Source organism: Mobula birostris, chromosome 3, assembly GCF_030028105.1.
Source record: "Mobula birostris isolate sMobBir1 chromosome 3, sMobBir1.hap1, whole genome shotgun sequence".
Taxonomy (NCBI): domain Eukaryota; kingdom Metazoa; phylum Chordata; class Chondrichthyes; order Myliobatiformes; family Myliobatidae; genus Mobula; species Mobula birostris.
In genome coordinates, this window is record NC_092372.1 from 153,306,767 (window position 1) to 153,326,573 (window position 19,807).

General features: G+C 39.0%; 1 protein-coding gene across 12 annotated transcripts in view; it reads right to left on the minus strand.

Annotated features, from left to right (window-relative positions):
* The window catches only part of invs (inversin), a 276,292-nt gene that overhangs the window by 37,710 nt on the left and 218,775 nt on the right, over positions 1–19,807 (minus strand). For all 12 annotated transcript variants that reach the window (XR_011885432.1, XR_011885430.1, XR_011885431.1 and 9 more), the window contains 2 exons: positions 15,862–16,163; positions 10,791–11,496 (listed from right to left, as the gene is read on the minus strand). Coding sequence is in view for 9 of the 12 variants with exons in the window: in XM_072253505.1 (XP_072109606.1) it covers positions 10,791–11,496; positions 15,862–16,163 (1,008 nt within the window). In the remaining 3 variants the exon portion in view is untranslated. The remainder of the gene's footprint in view (positions 1–10,790; positions 11,497–15,861; positions 16,164–19,807) is intronic.

Here is a 19,807-nt window from a genome sequence, read left to right on the forward strand (position 1 = left end):
TGCAACATATGAAGTACCCTACTTACATTTTATGGCAATTAATTTTGTATCACAAAATGAACGACATCTCAGAAATGTACTCTGACTGGGTATTTCGGAAAAAAAATCAAAATGTAATTTTCACAAAGGGTTAGCAATTATAGTTCATCAACTTAAACAATGGGTAACTTGTATTTCTTAAATGCTCCCTTGGAAAGTAAACCATCCCATCACAAGTTTAAGAGTGCAGTTTCCTTCCCAAACTTTCTTTGATAATCAAAATTATTACAAATAACTCACTATGCCTAGAAATGTACACACTTAAAATATTATTACATAAAATGTTGTTGTCTGTTGTAGAACTAAATTGTAAAGAAAAATAAGCAAAGATATAGTTTAAATAAAATTGATATCTCTGATATGAAGTAAGCAAATGCAGCAGTAAAACTAGAACCCTGTGAGCTATAATGTGATAGGACAGATTTAATGCATATAGTATGCTTGAAAGTTTTCGCCCAGAGATCAAACGAGAACTGACAGGATTTCCCTGGAGCTGTGTAATGCGAAATAAATATCCATTTGAATCATTTCCCTTGTGTTGCTCACTACTAATCTAAAAATATGAATTGAAAAGCCCAGCTGTTCTACTGTGATTTGAAACAAGTGTCTAGAAATCTCTGCAGACATTAATCAATGGATAATAATGAAACCTTTTTTTACATCCGGTTGTAACATACCAACCAAATAGTCCTGTTTCCATTCTTTGATTGTTCTTATCTTAATTCTATCACAATCTTCTAATCTGTAGCATCATTTAGCTTTGACAAAAAATCATAACATACAGAAACTTAGATCTAAAGGTATAATATCGAAGCAGGAACACAGTTCCTGTGTTCTTGGTTGCATGAAAACCAAAATGGGTTCAAGAAGTTTGAGCTTGTAATTGTTTTCCAATAAACTCAGTCATAAAAGTGTAGCTATATGGTGAGTTCAACCTCGGCTGTAAGGTTTACAGTTATATCTTTCAAACTCAATTAAAGACATCACATAACAGATTAAAAATAATTTTTGTCAAATATTATGAAATTTGAAATTGCACATTTGAACAGTTGGAGTCAACTTGGCTTTGCGTTTGGGAAGTCATGTTTGATGACTCTTTCAGAGTTCTTTGAAGAAGTAATAAAAAAGGTAGGCAAGGGTAGGGCAGTGTATATTGTCTATTTGGACTTTAGCAAGGTCTTTGACAAAATTCTGTGTGACAGGCTCGTTTGGAAGGATAGGTCCCATGGAATCCAAGGAAAACTAGATGGGTGGATTCAAAATCTGCTTGAAGGAAGGAAACAGAGAGTATTGATTTAAGGTTGTTCTTCATAATGGAGGCAAGTAACTAGCAGTGTGCCAAAGGGCTTGGTGTTGGGACCCTTGTTATTCATTATTGATATAAATGATTTGGATATGAATGCATAAGGCTTGATCAGCAAGTTTCTAGATGACATAAAATTAGGTGTTGATAATGAAGAACGGTAATGCAGACTATACAGAGATCTCAATCAGTTCAGGAAGTGGGCTGAGGAGCGGCAAATTTCAATACAGTTAAGTGTCAGGTGATGTAGTATGGAAAGTCAAATCAGAGTAGGACTCTTACTCTGAATGGTAGGGCACCAGGGAGTGTAATGAAATAAAGGGACCAAGGAGTACAAATGCATAGTTCATTGAAAGCAGCATCTTAGGTAGACAGGGTGATGAAAAAGGAATTTAGCACGCTCACCTTCATCAGTCAGGGCAGTAAGTATAGGAGCTGGGATATTACGTTGCAGTTGTATAAGTCACTGACGACACCACATTTGGACTACAGTGTAAAATTTTGGTCACTCTGTTATAGGAAAGACATTGTTAAACTGGGAAGAGTTCAGAAAAGATTTACGAGGACATTGCAGGACTAGAAGGCCTGACTTATAGAGAAAGGTTGACCAGGTTAGGCTTTATTTCTTGAACTGTAGGAGAATGTGGAACAACTTTATAGAAGTGTTTAAAATTATGAAAGGCAGAGATAAGATGGAAACCAAAACTAGGGGCATAGATTCAGGGTGAGGAGGAAAGATTTAAAAGAGACCTGAGGGACAACATTTTCCACAGAGGTTGGTGAGTATATGGAATGAGCTGCCAGAGTAAGTGGTTGAAGCAAGTACAATAGCTTCACTTAAGAAGCCCTTGGATAGGTACGTACTGGAGTTCATCCAGTTCCAGCTCCAACTACTTAACTCAGTCTGTTAGAAGGTGCAGCTGGATGCACTTCTTATAGGTGTGGTCTCTGGAGGTCTCCTGCCTTCCCACATCCTGAGAGGGGAGCATTCCACTATCCTGTCTGGCATCCCTGCTCCTCCAAATGTGCAGTAAGAAAGAAAGAATAAATAACAAAAAAAAATCTACCGACAGCTTACGCCTCTTCTCACTGAAGCTTCAACGTCCAAACCTCACTTCCCCACTCTAATATTCTTATGTCCCAGCACTAATTCCTGAGGAACGTCATTGGTCAAACCTGCAAGCCAAGCCAATTTTGAATCCAATCTGCCACGACACTGTACAACCAACCTTCTGTTTGCACCTACTATGAGACATGTGTCAAATATTTTACAGAAGTCCATGTATACAGCATCTATTGCCTTGCCCTTATTAATAATCTTCATCACCTCCTAAAAAAAATTCAATCAAGTTTATGAGACATGACCATACCAGCACAGAGTCCTGCTAACAATCCCTAATAAGCCCTTTCTTCCAAAACTGTCTGCCCAAGATATATTCTCAATAATGTCTCTACCACTGCAGTCAGCTGCCTATAATTTGCTGGATGATCTCCTTTGCCCTCCTCAAATGAAGGAACTGATACTGACACGGATGCTGAGTGGACTTGTTCTTTTTCCTAACCATCCATATCTTGCCAATTCAAAGTGGTCTTCATCATTATGAAGATGATAGTGATCTTCATCACTATCCCTCCCTGAAAAACTATCTTCAGTTCAGTTAAGTCTGTTTGCAACTCCTGTTTAAAGGCAGATGCCGAAATATCTTAAGCCTGGCCTTTGTTTCGCTCCACTCCATTAACTATTGAGGCATTACTCTGATTCCTAACCTGGGAAGCTGAATACTTCAAGCAGTTTCTGTTTTACTATCAGTACCTGACCTGACATCAAGGCAACCTTGAGCATCAGAAAAGCTGTAATGGCAGCCAGATGACAACTGAATGTGTTATTGAGTAAGCCCTTGACAGGGTGGAGATGTGCCACAGCTGTCTATAGACATCGAGTTACTTCTGTACTTCCAGCCTCACTCCAGAATGATCATGACTTGCATCTGCACAACAAAGCACCACAGCAAAGATTTGAGCTGGAGGAAGAACGAGGTCCTCAGGGCATAACACCCGAAGGATATTCTGATAAAAAGGAGAAAGGTGGTGAAAGTGGCGTATCAACTGTAGACCAGGCGTTCATACTGATGCTTCGGCTGCCAAGAATGTCCTAACAGGAGCACAAATACTTCTATCGTTACTACCATGACCCTCATTTAAACAGCATGTTCAACATTCCAAATATTCTAAAGCCTTTGAAAGGAATTGATAAGGCAAATAACCACAGGTTTCTTCAAACAAGTTAGTTTTAAGGTACACATTTAGGAAGAAACAGTTGGGAGGACAAAGATAGTTAAGGTGTGAATTCCAGATGTTCGGGCCACGGCCGCTGAATGTGCAGCCAACAACAGGGAAATGACAAAACCTGGGGGCAGCTGAGAGGCCAAGACTGGAGATGCTGATTTTACAACATGCTGTAAGAGTAAAAACAATTAAAACCCTGAGGAGGGACAAGACAGTAAGAAATATTTGAAAATAAGGATGAATATTATAAAATTACAGGAATGGGATCATGGTGAGTTTAAAAGAATTGTGGGAAATGTGGTCCTGATCTTTTTAAAAGCAAGGGAAATGGGACCCAGTACTTAGAAGGAGAGTGAGAAATGGGTCCCAGCAAATTTAAAGAGAGCTCAGGAAGAAGGACCCTTTTAAAGGAGAATGCGTGAAACAGAATTTGGTGAGTCAGATACCAAACCATCAGGACTTCTGAAGAAAGCAGCTTAGTTGGTGTTTTACTGTGTTTCAAAGCTCATCCATTGTGACAGGCAAAGCAGTCTGAATTCTGATGGTCGTTACTTTGATTTATAGTCTCGCAATCATCCTCCTCAGCAGCAGAATGCAATTTTTGAACACTTTTGCACTTTCCTCTCTTGCTATTAGCGTTTAACTTTAATCACCATGCCTAGTTAATAGTGCATGTAAAAGATAAATACAAAATTAAACATTACTGTTGCTATCACCTGTGATAAAAATTAAATTTGTTCATACATGCCAGGACTGTACTCCGGAATCAGCCATTCAGCAACCCTGAACAACTTGCTGAAATAGTTTACCAATAAAGCTCCAAATGGTTACATTTCTAGGTAATTCAAAAAAAGGGGAAGAAAATAAATTCAAAGCAGCAAAACTATATTACATTTATTGTGCATATTGTACACTTTCATGTGCATCTCCTCTATGATGCTCTTATAGCTAAGTATTTTGACCTCAAGATGATATTACATCAGCTTCATAGATTCATCCCAATACTTACAAAAAGACTATTCAGACAGCCTTGGAGTTCCAGGAATACCTCCAACTTTCACATTGCATACCAGAGTCTAGAACACTCACACATCATTTTCTTCCTCTCTTGCTTCAGTTCTCGTCTATAATGTTTAAGTAAATACTTCCAAATAAATTTGTTGAGTGATACACTATACGAGAAATTGATTCAGCAGGTTGCTTTTGCCACCTTCATGCCTTTTGGATCCTTTTTCTCAACCAAGTGCTTCCTTTAGCATTTCATCTCATCACCTTTTGAAATGCTTTCCCACTATGACTTCTATTCTTAAAACTTCTTGATAGTTTTTGGCAAATTATCAGGTTTTTCCTCTTTACAAGATCAATTCTGCAACCCATTCCCGTCATCTCTTCCTTCCCCACTGGACAGTTCCATTCTCTGGGGCTTCCTGCTGACTGAATAGCTTTTAAAATGCTTTCCTGCCATGATTACCTTTTTAAAAAAATTCCTAATGCTTTTCAGCAACCTGCTGACACCTGTTCCCCTTTGGAGATCAATTATGCTATATGCACCACTCCTCCCATCACACAAGACCTAATTTCGACTCCTTTGGGCCTTCTCTAATTGCCTTTTAGCAGTGCTTTCCCTACCATGATTATCTACATTGAAACTTCTCTGATTTAGCCAGTCTGTTTGGAAATCAATTCTACAGGCTGTTATTAATAACACATTTCCAGATGTGTAAGCTGCAAGTTTGTATATCAATATTTATGAATGATTATCACTCATATTCAAGAATAACTACTACTGGTAATCAATTTTCGTATGTATGCTTTATGAAATATATATAGTTATGTCTATGATTTTTATTACAACTAGCTAAGACAATATAAAGATGTTCTACTTCTCTTTCTGTTGTTTATTCTGCTTGCTTTATATACAAGTGCCAAACTTGCCTATCATGGACTATAACTTACAACGTCACTGTGATAAAGGTTACATTTTTTCAGTTATACCAGAATCAGAATTATTATCACTGACATACATATGTCATGAAATCTGTTGCTTTATGGCAGCAGTACAGTGCAAGACTTAAAAATGACTCTAAGTTACAACAAGAATATATTAAAATATAAACAGTGCAAAAGTGAGCAAAATACAGAGGATTCTGGTTAATGGGGCCATTGGTTCATCAGGGCAATCGCTTATTTGGGCCAACTCCTAAAGAATAAAAACTAATCAAAAAATAGCTGGGATTCCCTTTGTTTATTGGGACACTATGCCACTTAATTGGGGCAGGAACAGGTTCTAACTAGTGTCAGTCACTTGCACTTGTGTGACCATTAGACACCACACTGTGCCTAAAGTGAATGGCTTTTAAAGCACCAATTGCATGTGTTTGTGTTCAAAACTCAGTTATTTTTGTCACTAATAGTTGACAAGAAGTAAACATGAAGACAATTCTGATCTGCTTTGCTCATTGAGGTTTCAAACGTTCAGGCTTGGAGATGCCAGAAACAGCCGAGAGTGAAAATGAATCAATTTCACTACTTCAACAAGTTAGGAACAACTAGGAATTTAAAGGCATTGACAATCACCTTGAATGTTAGAATGAAAATGAAGATTTAGAGGATGCAATCGTCAATAGCATTGCATGAAGGCAGTCCACTATCTGTACTAGGTGCCTGCACTGATTTTGTTCATTGCATACAATGTGTGAATCTCCCCCATCAAGAACTATTAAGTACTAATATACAGTTTTATCGTACTATAATACTATTGGCAGTGTTCTAATCTGTTCTGTATTTCATTTAAATACATTATTTGTTACTCATTTTGTCTCTTTTGTACCTTTTTAACTATTTCCATGAAACTTCGGCTAATTGGGCAACCACTTAATTGGGCCAAAATGTACTGGTCCTGATGTGTCCCAATTAACTACAATCCACTGTAGTGCAAAAGAAAGCAAACAGCGAGCTGGTGTTCATGGATCATTCAGAAACCTGATGGCGGAGGGGAAGAAGCTGTTTCTAAAATATTGAGTGTGCGTCTTCAGGCTCCCGTAACTTCTCATCGATGGCACTTCCTGGATGGTGAGGGTCCTTCATGGTAGATATTATCTTTTTCAGGCATCTCCTTTTGAAGATGTCCTCGATGGTGTGGAGACTAGTGCCACACAACCATCAATAGCCTCTTGTGATCCTGTGTCTTGCAGCATCTACACTAGGCTGTGATGCTCTCCACCATACCCCTCTAGAAACTTGCCAGAGTCTTTGCTGAGATATGAAATCCCCTCAAACACCCAGTGAAATATAACCACCTGAGTGTCTTCTTCATAACTGCATCAATGTGTTGGATGTAGGATGATTCTTCAGGATGCTGACACCCAGGAACCTGAAACTGCTCACTCTTTCCACTGCTGACCACTCGATGAGAACTGCAGTGTACTCGCCTCAGAATTCCCTCAAGTAATTTCCTCAACACTGATGTCAGGCTGACTGGTATGCAGTTACCTGGCTTGTATTTGCTACTCTGCCTAAACGACAGGATGACATTGACCTCCTTCCAGTCTTTGGAAACTTCACAACTGGAACGATGAAACAAGCGTCTCTGCAAGGGACTCTGCTATTTCTTTTCCAGCCTCCCACCAAGTCCAAGGATGCAATTAGTCAGGCCTGGGGATTTATTCACCTTAATGTAGTGTAAGGCTGCAAATACCTCCTCCCTGGTAATGTGAATGTCCTCCAAAACTTCTCTTAGATGGCTACATTTCCAGGAAATTCAAGTAAGAAAAGAAAAGAAATGAAAAATGTGTATTATGGTACATTAAATAAGCCGTGTATATTGTGTACTTCCATTATGCACATTACCTCCACAATGCTGCATCACTTCTACAGGTATGTACAAATCGTATATGCCCTCATCCAAACCTTCGGGTGGAGGTTGAGAAGACCAAACCTTCCAATAAGCTTTTAATCTTCATATATAGTATTTACACTTCTAATAATACAAAAGAAATTGGGGGCTGTTTACTGTTTAACATATCACTGGCAACATTCCAGCACAATCCAGACAGCCCCCTCTCTGTGTATAAAAACGTGCCTTGTTAATCTCCTTTAAACTTTCCCCCCTCTCATCTTAAACATACACCCTTTAGTATTTAACATTTCTATCTGGGAGAAAGACTCTGACTATCTATGCCTCTCATAACTTTATATACATCTATCGAGTCAGTCCCTCAACTTCAGAGAAAACAATCAAACTGTGTTCAATTTCTCCTTATAGCCAATACTCTCTAATTTACAGATCATCTAAGTAAACCTCTTCTGCATCTTAGTCCAGGGGTCCCTAACCTTTTTTGCACCCCGAACCAGTTTAATATTGATAATATTCTTGCAGACCAGCCGACGGGGTGGGTTCAACAGTGAATGTCAGGGAATGAGGAAAGGTGCAGCTGACTCATATCGTTTCATATCGCCAAATCATATCGCTTCCTCGCGGTGGTTGGGGACCACTGTCTTAGACCATAAGATCATAAGATATAGGAGCAGAACTAGGCCATTTGGCCCATCAAGTCTTCTCCGCCATTTCATCATGGCTGATCTAATCTTCTCCAAAGCCTAAATGCCGTTCCTGTAGTGTGGCAAACAGACTGTACACAATATTCCAAATGTGTCCTGACCAAAGTTTTATGCAGCTGCAACTTGATTTCCAAACTTTCTTAACCACTATATTCACTCGTGCTGCTACCTTCACAGAACTCTGTGCCTGTACCCAACATCCCATTGTATATAAATACTCTTAAGGGTGCTGCCATTCACTGTATACTTTCCTTTTGCATTTGACCTCCCAAAATGCATCACCTCACATTTGTTCAGATGAAGTTCCATCTGTTACATAGAAATATAGAAATCTACAGCATATTACAGGCCCTTTGGCCCACAATATTGTGCCGGTCATGAAAATCTACTCTAGAAACAGCCTAGAATTTCCCTACCGCACAGCCCTCTATTTTTCTAAGCTCTGTGTACCTATCTAAGAGTCTCTTAAAAGACCCTACAGTATCCGCCTCTACGACCTTCGTTGACAGTGCATACTATGCACCCACCACTCTGTGTGTGAAAAATTTACCTCTGACATCCCCCTTATACCAACTTCCAAGCACTTTAAAACTATGTCCCCTCATGTTAGCCATTTCAGCCCTGGGGAGAAGACTCTGGCCACCCACATGATCAATGCCTTTCATCATCTTATACACAAATGTCTGTAATGTTATTTCTCACTTCCTTTCAGTATTTCCCTCTATCCAGTTATTAAAAGCAAACATTTCCAAAATATGTCACAGTACCTTCATAACTCCTGGATGAAAATTTTGAAACACTCTACTTGTTTTGGTTGTCAATTCACCGGGACCTGCTCTAGTTCAAGAAGATAGCTTCTTCTCAAACCCATTTCAAGATGAGCATTTAATGATCAACTTCTCACACCTGGACCAGGTAAGCAAATCTGACTGATTCACAAAATCTTCTCATATTGTGTAATAGTTCATTTATTCACTATATCTTACACTGAACATTGTCAGGTTATTTTGTCTATAAACAAACTTAAAATATAATGTCGAAGGAGAAAGCAACTTAAAAGCCAAATGTAAGTTTAAGCACTACCCACAGGATTACAAGCAATGAAAGTTTATTTTCATAAAATGACAATTCTATCTTCACACATCAACTTAAAAACAGACAAGCATAAAAGAGTAATTTGTCAAACAATCGTGGAATATTTCAATAACCAAATTATCCAAGAGTGCCTGCTCTTTAAGTTTGGGACTTGCTTTTTATGCTTGTCTACAAAAAAGGTTTCCTCTCCTTGATTTATTGTCCATTTCTCAAGAATACCATATATTGATAATACAAAGGCTTGTTTCATCATTCAATAAGAAAAGCTTATTTGTACTTAACTAATTTTACAGCTTTGGTGCAAGACTATTTCTTTTCCCTAAACAAAATATCTGTATTTTGCAGCTCACCACATAAATTTGACTGGTTACATTTTCTGCTGTTTTATTTTGGTTTCAGGCAACTGAATAAAGGAAAAAAAACAAGACTGCAAATTAATTTATGAGCACCCTTTGAGGTAAAGTTTGGCATTCTCCCTTTCCACAGTCTACTCTTTCTAATGACACAGAGTGTTAGTGTCCACATGTACTCTGTCCTGACTCAGCTCTAATTCTCCATCACCTATCTAAATCCTTCTGTTTCCTCAACGCTGTAAAAGTGCTTGTATAATTTCTAGTTCTGACAGACTAGTGCTTCTTGTCTCAGTTACATACTCTGAAGATAAAACTTGTTATCTATGACTGTCAGCTCACTGTTGACTCCACACCCTTTGCTGGGCAATTAGGATGTACTAGATCACTCTCGACCTCATCCACCCACGGGACTCTCAATTACATTTGTATATTCTCTTTATTATGAAGAAAGTGTTTACTTCCACCTTGAAAATACTGTCCATCCATCAGTCATTCAGCCCATCAGCTGCCAAGATTCACCCATGCCTTTATTTCACCTTTTGGCTATCCCCATGTTAGGCTAACTTTCCATACTCCATGTTCTGTCAACTTCAGGCCATCTAAAATTCCGCTGTCTGTATCATAATCCTAACTAATTATTTACCTGTCAATTCTGTCTTTAATGATGTATGCCAGTCCCTCTCCAAATCTACTATATTTAAAATTCTCATCCTTCTGTTTATAGGTCTCCTGGTTTCAGCCCTCTGCATGTTTGAAAAGTCCTCCAGTCCTTTCTCTGTTCCTCCACTCCGGCCACTAATGCATCCATTTTTCTCTTTGCCTTAGGATTGGATTTCCTATTATTTAAGTCCCACATTCAGGAATTGTCCAAGTGTTTCTCTCCTTCTTTAAAACACTCCACAAGTCCCAGCTCTCTATCTAACCAATGTAGATGATCAACAAACTCAGTTTGGACGTGGTGGGCCAAAGGTCCCGTTTCTGTGCTGTACAACTTTACAATTTCTCCTAGAATCTTATACTTTCATTCCATGTCGATTGTTATCTCATCACATTTATGTAAAACATCATGATACTTTTCTACGTTAAAGGCAGTACATTGAGATAACAGATGAAGCATTACAATGCAGTAATTTAATATAACTAAGGGTTCCTACCTTTTCCAAGCTCTCTGAATTACTGTTGCTGCATTATTCTTCTTTCGAAAAAGCTCTTTTCTGAGTCTTTCCTTTTCCACTATTTGTACCCGGACTTCCAAAGGAATAAGCAGAATATCTGAACTTTGATGACTCGGCGGAGTGCATGAACAGCTTTGAGAGATGAGAGATTGAGAAATTCCAGTTCTGTCCTGAGATGCTTTTTCAATGGTATTATGTTTTGTATTGGATCCAGCTGTTGCAGTAGAATTGCTAATTTTATGCTTTGAGGAAAATGGAGAATGCAAAGCAGGAGTAATGCTCTCTAAGGTCTGGCTGCCAATATGGCCAGTATTGTCAATATTGCTTACAATAGGTTTGGCACTTCCAGGTCGGCTTGAACCAGCAGGTGAAAATCGACCATTTTTCAGTCCTACTCCAAGCTCCTCGCAGTCAGATTTCTTTTTATGTCTGCTACAAGGTAATGGAGACGCACTCTGCTGTTTCACTAGATTTTTTATTGCACTGGCTGATCGAAGGACAGCAGGTTTTGATCCACCACCAGTGAGTCTAATGGTACTTTCAGGAGTCCTTTTATAATTCTCAGTTCTGTCACCTCTTTCTGAAGGCGTAAGTTGTCTGGAAGCATGCAGTTCACCAGAGACATTTTGTTCATTGAACGGCTGGTGATTATTCAGCTTATTTTTGGAACTCTTCCTGTGATGATCTAAGGTGGTGAGAAAATATAATTTTACAATGTATTTTAACAAAAGTGTATCAATAAAAATACATACATTTGAAGTAATCTGTCAATTCTAAAATTCAGCAAATTTCAAGTTTATGATAGCGACAATCTGACAGAATTATAAACACTTTCCATTTAATTACACCAACCGTTTGATCACTTATAAGTCACTATTACTATCGTTAGGGTTAACCGCTTTCTGACTCGTGAATATATCTGAAACCAAGGCTGCCTACTTACGTCACACTATGCAGTATTGCTATTTCTAGGAATTTTGAGTGAAACTATAAACTTAGAACTAACTTAACTATATAAAAAACAGAGTTCACATATCTTTGAGCTGAAATGTTAACTTTGTTTTTCTCTACAATAGTACTGTTTGACCTGCATTTTGTTTTTACTTCAGATTAATTGTGCATACTATTGCTTTGTGGAAATATTTCCACTGAAAACCACATTGTCACGTTTGCAACATGATCCTTGCAATCTACGGAAAAAATGTTCATTTGTTAAAATATAGATTGAAGAAACAGGTCCCAAAATATGATACCAACTTACTTGTTAGTCTATACAGAAAGTTAGATTAGGTTTAGAAGAATTCCTCATTGATAAATACAAAATCTCAAAAAATAATGATGCAACCTCAAGGTCAGAAAATCTCTAGACTTCAGCTCTTTATTTTATAAATCACAGGACAATTTATCTTGGCTTTTCATACATTATCATTATGAACGAACAGCTAGACATACTACTGATAGTATTGAAGTACCTGCAGTTACTATAAACAAACATCATTTAATTCAAATTGTCCCTTTGTGCCAAAATCTTCCTTTTAGGAAAATTGAGTAACATGAATGTAAATTTTTAATTTGTATTCCTTGATGGATAAGGTAAATAGTTATAAACACAAAACAGCTCCATTTCTATCTTTGCTAAGGTTACTTTTGTTGCCTTTGGATGCTGACATATACATTCAATGGAGACTAGAAGGCAATGTATGTCAGTACTTGCCAGAAGATGCTATCTTACAATTATGTTCTACAGTTTATATTCAATAGTGTTGGCAATTTAACATAACATACAAGACATAGGAACAGAATTAGCGTATTCGGTCAATAAGGACTGCTCCACTATTTCATCATGGCTAATCCACTTCTCTCTCAACCTCATTCTGCTGCCTTCTCCATGTTCAGGATGCATGGATAGATCTCAATACGTTGCAGAAAGCGGTATCTCACTAGGTTGCTATATGATTGACCAAATTGGGGGAAACAGTGGAGTGTATGATAGTAGACAGAAGTTACAAATTAGTCCAAATAGAAAAATTATGATAAATTATATTTTTCTATGCTGGTGAAAAGTAAAACTGTTCCACGCTATTAGATTTTGTTTTATTCATACATTATACATTACTATTATTTGCAACACCAGTATACAGTGCCTTGAATAAGTATTCAGGCCCACAACTATTTCCACATTTTACTGTCTCATTTTCTAAATTTAAAATATATTGACATAGGACTTTCAGCTACTCTACAAAACATTGTGCAATATGTCAAATCTAAAGAAAAGTTCCAAAACCTGTCAACCATTTACTAAAAATCAAAAACCAGAATTGTGAGGTTGAAAAAGTATTCACCACCTTTGTAATTACTAAGCTAGCTTTCCTCAGGTGCAATATACTGTATTACCTTACCAACTCACCCAATTTGTTGATGTAGAAAATTGAAGGATCACCTGAACAAATCCTCCCTCCTCTGTAAGGTCCAACAGTATGATAGATTTTCAACCAATCAAACCAAAATGAAGACATGAGAGCATTCAAGGCAAGTTAGGGAAATGATAATAGAGAAGCATAACTCTGGGGAAGGGTGCCAGACTATCTCAAAGGCTCACTGCAGTCCATCGTGAATAAGTAGAAAAAATATGAATGACAGCAACACTGCCTAGGTCAGGCTGCCCCTCTAAACTTAGTCATCTGAGAAGAATGGCACTTGTAAGAGAGGCTACTGTGACGCTAACAGTCACTCTGAATGAGCTGAAGAAGTCAGTGACTGTAACTGGAGATTAAGTTCACAGCTCCACAATCTCTAAGGCCTTGAACAAAAATAGTACTTATGGAAGAGTGGCAAGGAAGAAGCATATCCTTGCACGTAAAAACTTTGCAAAGTGTCACTTAGAAGATACTTTAAAGATTTGGAAGATGGTCTCGTGGTTGGATGAGATTAAGGTGGAACTTGTTGGCCTCAAAGCTAAATGGTACGTGTGGAGTAAATCTAATACTGCACATTAGCCAGGTAATACATCCCTACTGTAAAGTATGATGGAGGTAGTATCATGCTATGGGATGCTTTTCAGCAGCAGGGACTGGAAATCTGGTCAGGATTAACTGGAAGATGAATGCTGCTAAATAGAGATCCTGGATAAAAACCTGCTAACCTCTACCAGGAAGCTTAAACTGGGGAGGAAGTTTGTCTTTCAGCACGACAACAACTCAAAGCACACTGCCAGAACAACTGTGGAGTGGCTTCAGAGTGGACCAGTCAGTGTCCTGACCTTAATCCAATCAAACATCTCTAGCAAGACCTCAAGATTGCTGTCCACCACCACTTCCCCAACTAACGTGGCACAGCTTGTCCATGTCAAGTACAAGACTTGAAGGAAGGGGGTGCTTTTAAAGAAGTTTTTTCAAATTACTACAGTGTGCTTTTTGGTTTTGGCCACTGAAATCAATCTGAGATGTTGAAAGATACAATTTTTTGAGTATCAATGCACCAGTTTATTTGACTGATCTGTGGAGCAGCTCTTCCGATGTGTCACTGAAGTCCAGGGTAGGAGGATTTAAGGGTTCAGAGCACATTTTACTTTGTTGAATCTAATATCATGGTCAATTCCTTTGAATTAAGCTCTTAAGGTGAAAATAAGCTCTTTCTTTCTGATTGAATGAAAACTGCTATCAAATTACTCAGTGGGAAATCTATTTCAATGAAAGACTGAATTGTAAGCAATTAAAAGAGAATTGGAACAAAAGCAGAAAATGCCAGAAATACTCAGCAGATCCATTTGATCCAAAAGTTCCTTTACACAACTCCAAGAAAAATGTTATGTAACAGAAAACTTACAACACAAGTTCTGCAATTTTACACATATGTCACCTTTTGATTCTAGCAGGACTTCTTGCAACTATTTGCAACTGGCACTAATTACACTGTTAATTCACCAAACGTCTCTGAGCGGAATTCAATATATCATAAGAAGCTTCAAATCTTCTCCATCAATCAGCAAGATCATTGCTGATCCAATCTTTGGCCTCAATTCCACTTCCCTGCCACTCCCCAGAACCCTTGATTCTCTAATAATTTAAATGTTAATCTATCTTAGCTTTAAACATGCTTAATAAATCATCCCCCCAGGATGGTGAATTACAGAGACTTATACTTCTTTGTGAGAAAGAGCTACACAGAAATTTCAAATGATAGATGCTTTAATCATGGCCTGTGTTATTTTTTCTAGACTTCTCTTCCTCATAGCATCTACCCTTTCAAGCTACCCAAAATATCACTGGCCCCAGATTTCCCTTCAAAGTCACACACCCACCTGATTTGGAAATATACTGCTATTTCTTCATCACTATTAGCTGTAAATCCTGGAACTTCCTGCACAATGTACTCTGGAAATAACTTTAAACAAAAGGACTGCAGAATTTCAAGAATGGGTTAGCCTACCATGAGGGACCTAGTTGAGAGTTTTGCTGAAACCCAAGTAAACAACATTCATGGTCCTACCCTCAGTAGTCATTTTTATCACCTCCTTAAAAAAAAACTGCATCAAGTTTGTAAGCCAGGATCTTTGCTGACCTTCCCTCATAAGTCTATGCTTTTCAAGATATGAGCAAATCCTATCCTTAAGAATCTGATCCAAAAATTTCGCTATTACAGATACAAGCTCACTGTAATGTCCTTGTTTGTCTCCTTCTTAAAAAAAGAGGAACAATACTCTTCTTTACTCGGCATCTCTGGGACCTCGTCTACAGCTAAGAAAGATATAAAGATGTCTTGTCAAATTGCTCTTGAAATATGCTACAATTGTTTTGTTCAAAAAAAAACTGGATAGAATCTTAAAATAAAAAATTCAAGCATTCACTAAACAGTGAGAACACCATTATTCTTAATCACCTGAAATTGATATACCATATGTTATCTCATGTAACATTGCTTGGATCCTGATTAACTGAGCTGTGCCTTGGAAGCCCCACTAGCATCTCTAAAAATGAGACTATTGTGATATCATTTGCATTTTCTCAGAGAATCAATATGCGCATAAACAATATACCAGAAGCCACTTTACCTTTTCTTCTTTTCATCTCTCTTTTTCCAGATGGTGGTTGGCTCTGAATGGTATCCATGCTCCTCCAACCTTTCTCTTCTAATCTACTTTTAGATAGTCTCTTTGAATCCTCGTTAATTTTATGCTCCAATTGACCACCCTCTGAAATGATGGCTGCTGAGGAACACGTTTCATTTATTGAACAAACATCTGGAATATGGCAATTAAAATTTCCAACTTTTTGTTGTATGCTTAACTCAGATTCCAGTCTCTTTTCTTTTAGAAACTCTGCCTCCCTCCTTTTACTCTCCTCCTCACGTTTCCTACAATTAAACAGATAGAAGTAGATCAAGATGAATGGAAGTACAATCACAAACAGGATTATTATCACTGACATGTAACATGAAATTTGTTATTTTCCAGGAGCAGTACAGTGCAAAGACCTAAAATCTATAAATTACAAGAATAAATAAATATTACAAAAATGTAGTGCTCTGGGGTTCATGAACCATCCAGGAATCTCTTGGCAAAGGGGAAAAAAGCTGTTCCTAAATTATTCCATGTCTTCAGGCTCCTCTACCTCCTTCTCAGTGGAAGTAATAAGAAGAGGGCATGTCTGAGATGGTTAGGGTCAGTAATGCTGATGTCGCCTTCCTGAGGCAACACGGCCTTGATGGTGGTGAGGACTGTGCCTACAATGGAGCTGAGTCAATAACTCTCTGCAGCCTCTTGCAATCTACTGTATTGGAGCCTCTATACCAGGCTATGATGCAACCAGTCAGTATGCTCTGCAGCATACATCTATAGAAATTTACATGAGTCTTCAAACCAACCACCTCAAACTCCTAATGAAGTAGAGCTACTGTGTGTCTTATTCATGACTGCATCAATAGGTTGGGCCCAGGATAGAAATGTTGATGTTCAGGAACTTGAAACTACTTCCCCTTTTCACTGTTGACCCCTCAGTGAGGACTGGTGTGTTCTCTCAACTTCTCCTTCCCTAGGTTCACATTTAGTTCTTTGGTCTTGCTGGTACAGAGTGTGAGGCTGAGTGACACACTCAACCAGCTGATTTACCTCACTCCTCATCAACATCTGAGATTCGAAACTGCGCCAAGTCACACAGTCCGGAGTGTAGAGAGGGTAGAGCGGTGGGCTAGGCACGCAACCTTGAGGATTTGCACAGGTGTAGAGTCATTCCCCCTTTGAAAAAGCGTACGCAAAATGCATTGAACTCATTGGGGAGTAATGCTTCTCTGTCAATTGATGCCGCTAGGTTTTGCCTTTTGGGAAGTAATGGTGTGCAAACACTGCCACAGCTGTCACAAATCCAATTCTCTCTCTGGCTTCATTCGCAATTGCCTTTTCACTCTCACGAAGGTAGTACCTGGACTTGTTTTAGGATTTTAAATTGCTGGTCTTGAAGCCTCATATCTAGCCCAGCAGACTGCAAATCTCCTGGTTTATCTGGGGCTTCTGGTTTGGGAGGAGTTGATACGTTCTCAAAGGTGCACACTTGTCCATACAGGTCTTGAAGTTACTGATGGCTGTGGCATTTACATTCAGATCTGAAGATAATTTTCTTAACATGGTCCTGTCCACCTATTCATAGCAAATCTATAAACAGTCCTCTGCCTCCCCTGACCATACAGTACCTTCGCCGACCTTACCACTGGTGCTGCAGACCTCAGTCTCTGCCTGTATGCTGGGAATAGAAGTATAACTGCATGTGAGGTGCCACGTAAAGCATTCTTGATGGGCTATAACTGTGATCGAGTGGTTTCGCTCCTCTGGTCTGCAGTTGACATGGTTGCTGGTAGTTGGTCAGAGACTTCTTTAAGCTGGCCTGATTGAAATCCCCCAAGTTGATTGGGAAATTGGAAGGGTGTGCTGGCATAGAGCACTACACACAGAACTGTTCTATGCCGAACTTATTCCGCCTAGTCCCATCGACCCACACCTGGACCATAGCCTCCCAAACTCCTCCTGTCCAGGTACTTATCCAAATCTTCCTTCATTCTCCTGTGCTCCAGGGAATAAAGGCCTATGCCTCATGACTGTTGATCAAAATGCTCAGCAACTCTAGTGCTAGCCAGGGGTGGAACAGCTACTAGGATTGTGGTGGAGAACTCCCTGAGCAGATAGAACAGACAACACTTGACTGCTAGATGTTCCAGATCAGGGGAGCAGGACTGCAAAAGATTTGCCACGTCTGTGCACCATGATGAGTTAATCATGAAGAACAGGCAGCTATATCTGCCTTTACCTGGTGTAGCTGCCCAATCCATGGTGAAGCTCTCAGGTTGGGTGATATGTCTGGAGTGCTGCAGGGTGAACCATGTCTCTGTGAAGCAGAGTACACATCAACCCCTGATGTCCCTCTGGTACTGCAGTCTTGCTCTGAGGTCTTTAATTTTATTTTTCCAGCGACTGTACATCAGCCAACAGAATGGTAGGTTGGGGGCCTCGTTTTTCAGTTTTACCTGCAGTCCTCCAGTCATGGTCCCTGAGACAATGGAGAGGTTACCTGAGCTTCCAACTGCTGCACTCACTCCTTTGATGGTCTGGAGCCTCGAGTCTGCCAGTTCACTTAAATGGGTTTAAACAATACCATTTACTGCATCCTGTGGCTGAAGATTTCATCTACAGTATCAGTAAAGGGGAACCCTTATAACTCCTCCAGAAGCTGCACACAGCAAGTCACCCCTCTCAAGTGCATTTTTTCCTCTCAAAATGGGTACTATATGGCAGCAAACCAGTACATAAATCAGTGATTTTCCCATTACTTAGGGCTGTGAATTCGCAATATGCACAATTCCACACTAGGAACACTTAAATGGGAAGTAATACTGCAGTTCTATGTTTAAACATTTTAAATTCTGAGTATGACTGAATTTCCTGCACATCTACCTCTTATGTGAAGGTTGTAAATTTGAATGAGGTGTTAGTAATTTCCCTTTGCTACAGATAAAGAAAACTAAATGGGGATTTACTTTAGAAAATTAATTTTAGGCCTATTCTTTTTGATTCTAACTAATGAAGACAGTCATGTTCTTCATGGAATTATCTACAACAGAGGATCTTGACTTTGAGCCTTTTAGCAGAGAGAAAGAGGGAGTTAGGGTTTCATAGTGACACTAATTTTTCAATACTATCTGCATATTTACCAAGTACTTGCAGGCCAATGATTCTAATGCCACAGGCAGGGAATTCATTATAGAATTTCTGTGTGATAGGATTAAACTACATCTGGTAAGACAGCAAGGATAGTTGCATGGTTTTGTTCATGGGAAAGCTTGATTGCGTTTTTTTGAAGAAGTAACTAAATATTTATTTTTTAAATTTACAAATACAGGATGGTATCAGACCCTTCCCAAAATGTCCATGCTGTCCAATTGCATCCATTGTGACCAATTAACCTGTTAACCCATCTGTCTTCCGAATGTGGAGGAAACTGGAGCACCTGCAGGAAACCCACATGATCACACAGAGAATGTACAAGCTCCTTACAGACAGTGGGGGGAATCGAACCCATGTCACCGGGGCTGCCGAAGCATTACACTACCAGGGCAGTGCAGAGGCATTGATAATAACCTATATAGAAATTTGGCCCAAGTGATTGGTGTCCATGGGACCCAAGTTAAGCTGGTAAATTAGATCCATTTAGCTTAGTAATTGTGATGAAGGATTGCTTTTGAGATAGAAACCCTGTGACCAGTGATGTACCACAAGGTTTGGTGTTGGGATCCAAACTGTTCATCATATACCTTAACAAATTGGAAATTAATCCATGAAGTATGATTGTAAATTTGCAAATTGCACAGAAGTTGGTAGTAAGGAGGCTACTCTTTGCTTTTCAGAATGATACTGATCTGCTGCTAAGTTGGGAAGGGTGATGCATTATGGGAGGTCAAATGAGAATAAGACATGCATCAATGATATGCCTTGTGGACATACTGAGGAACAG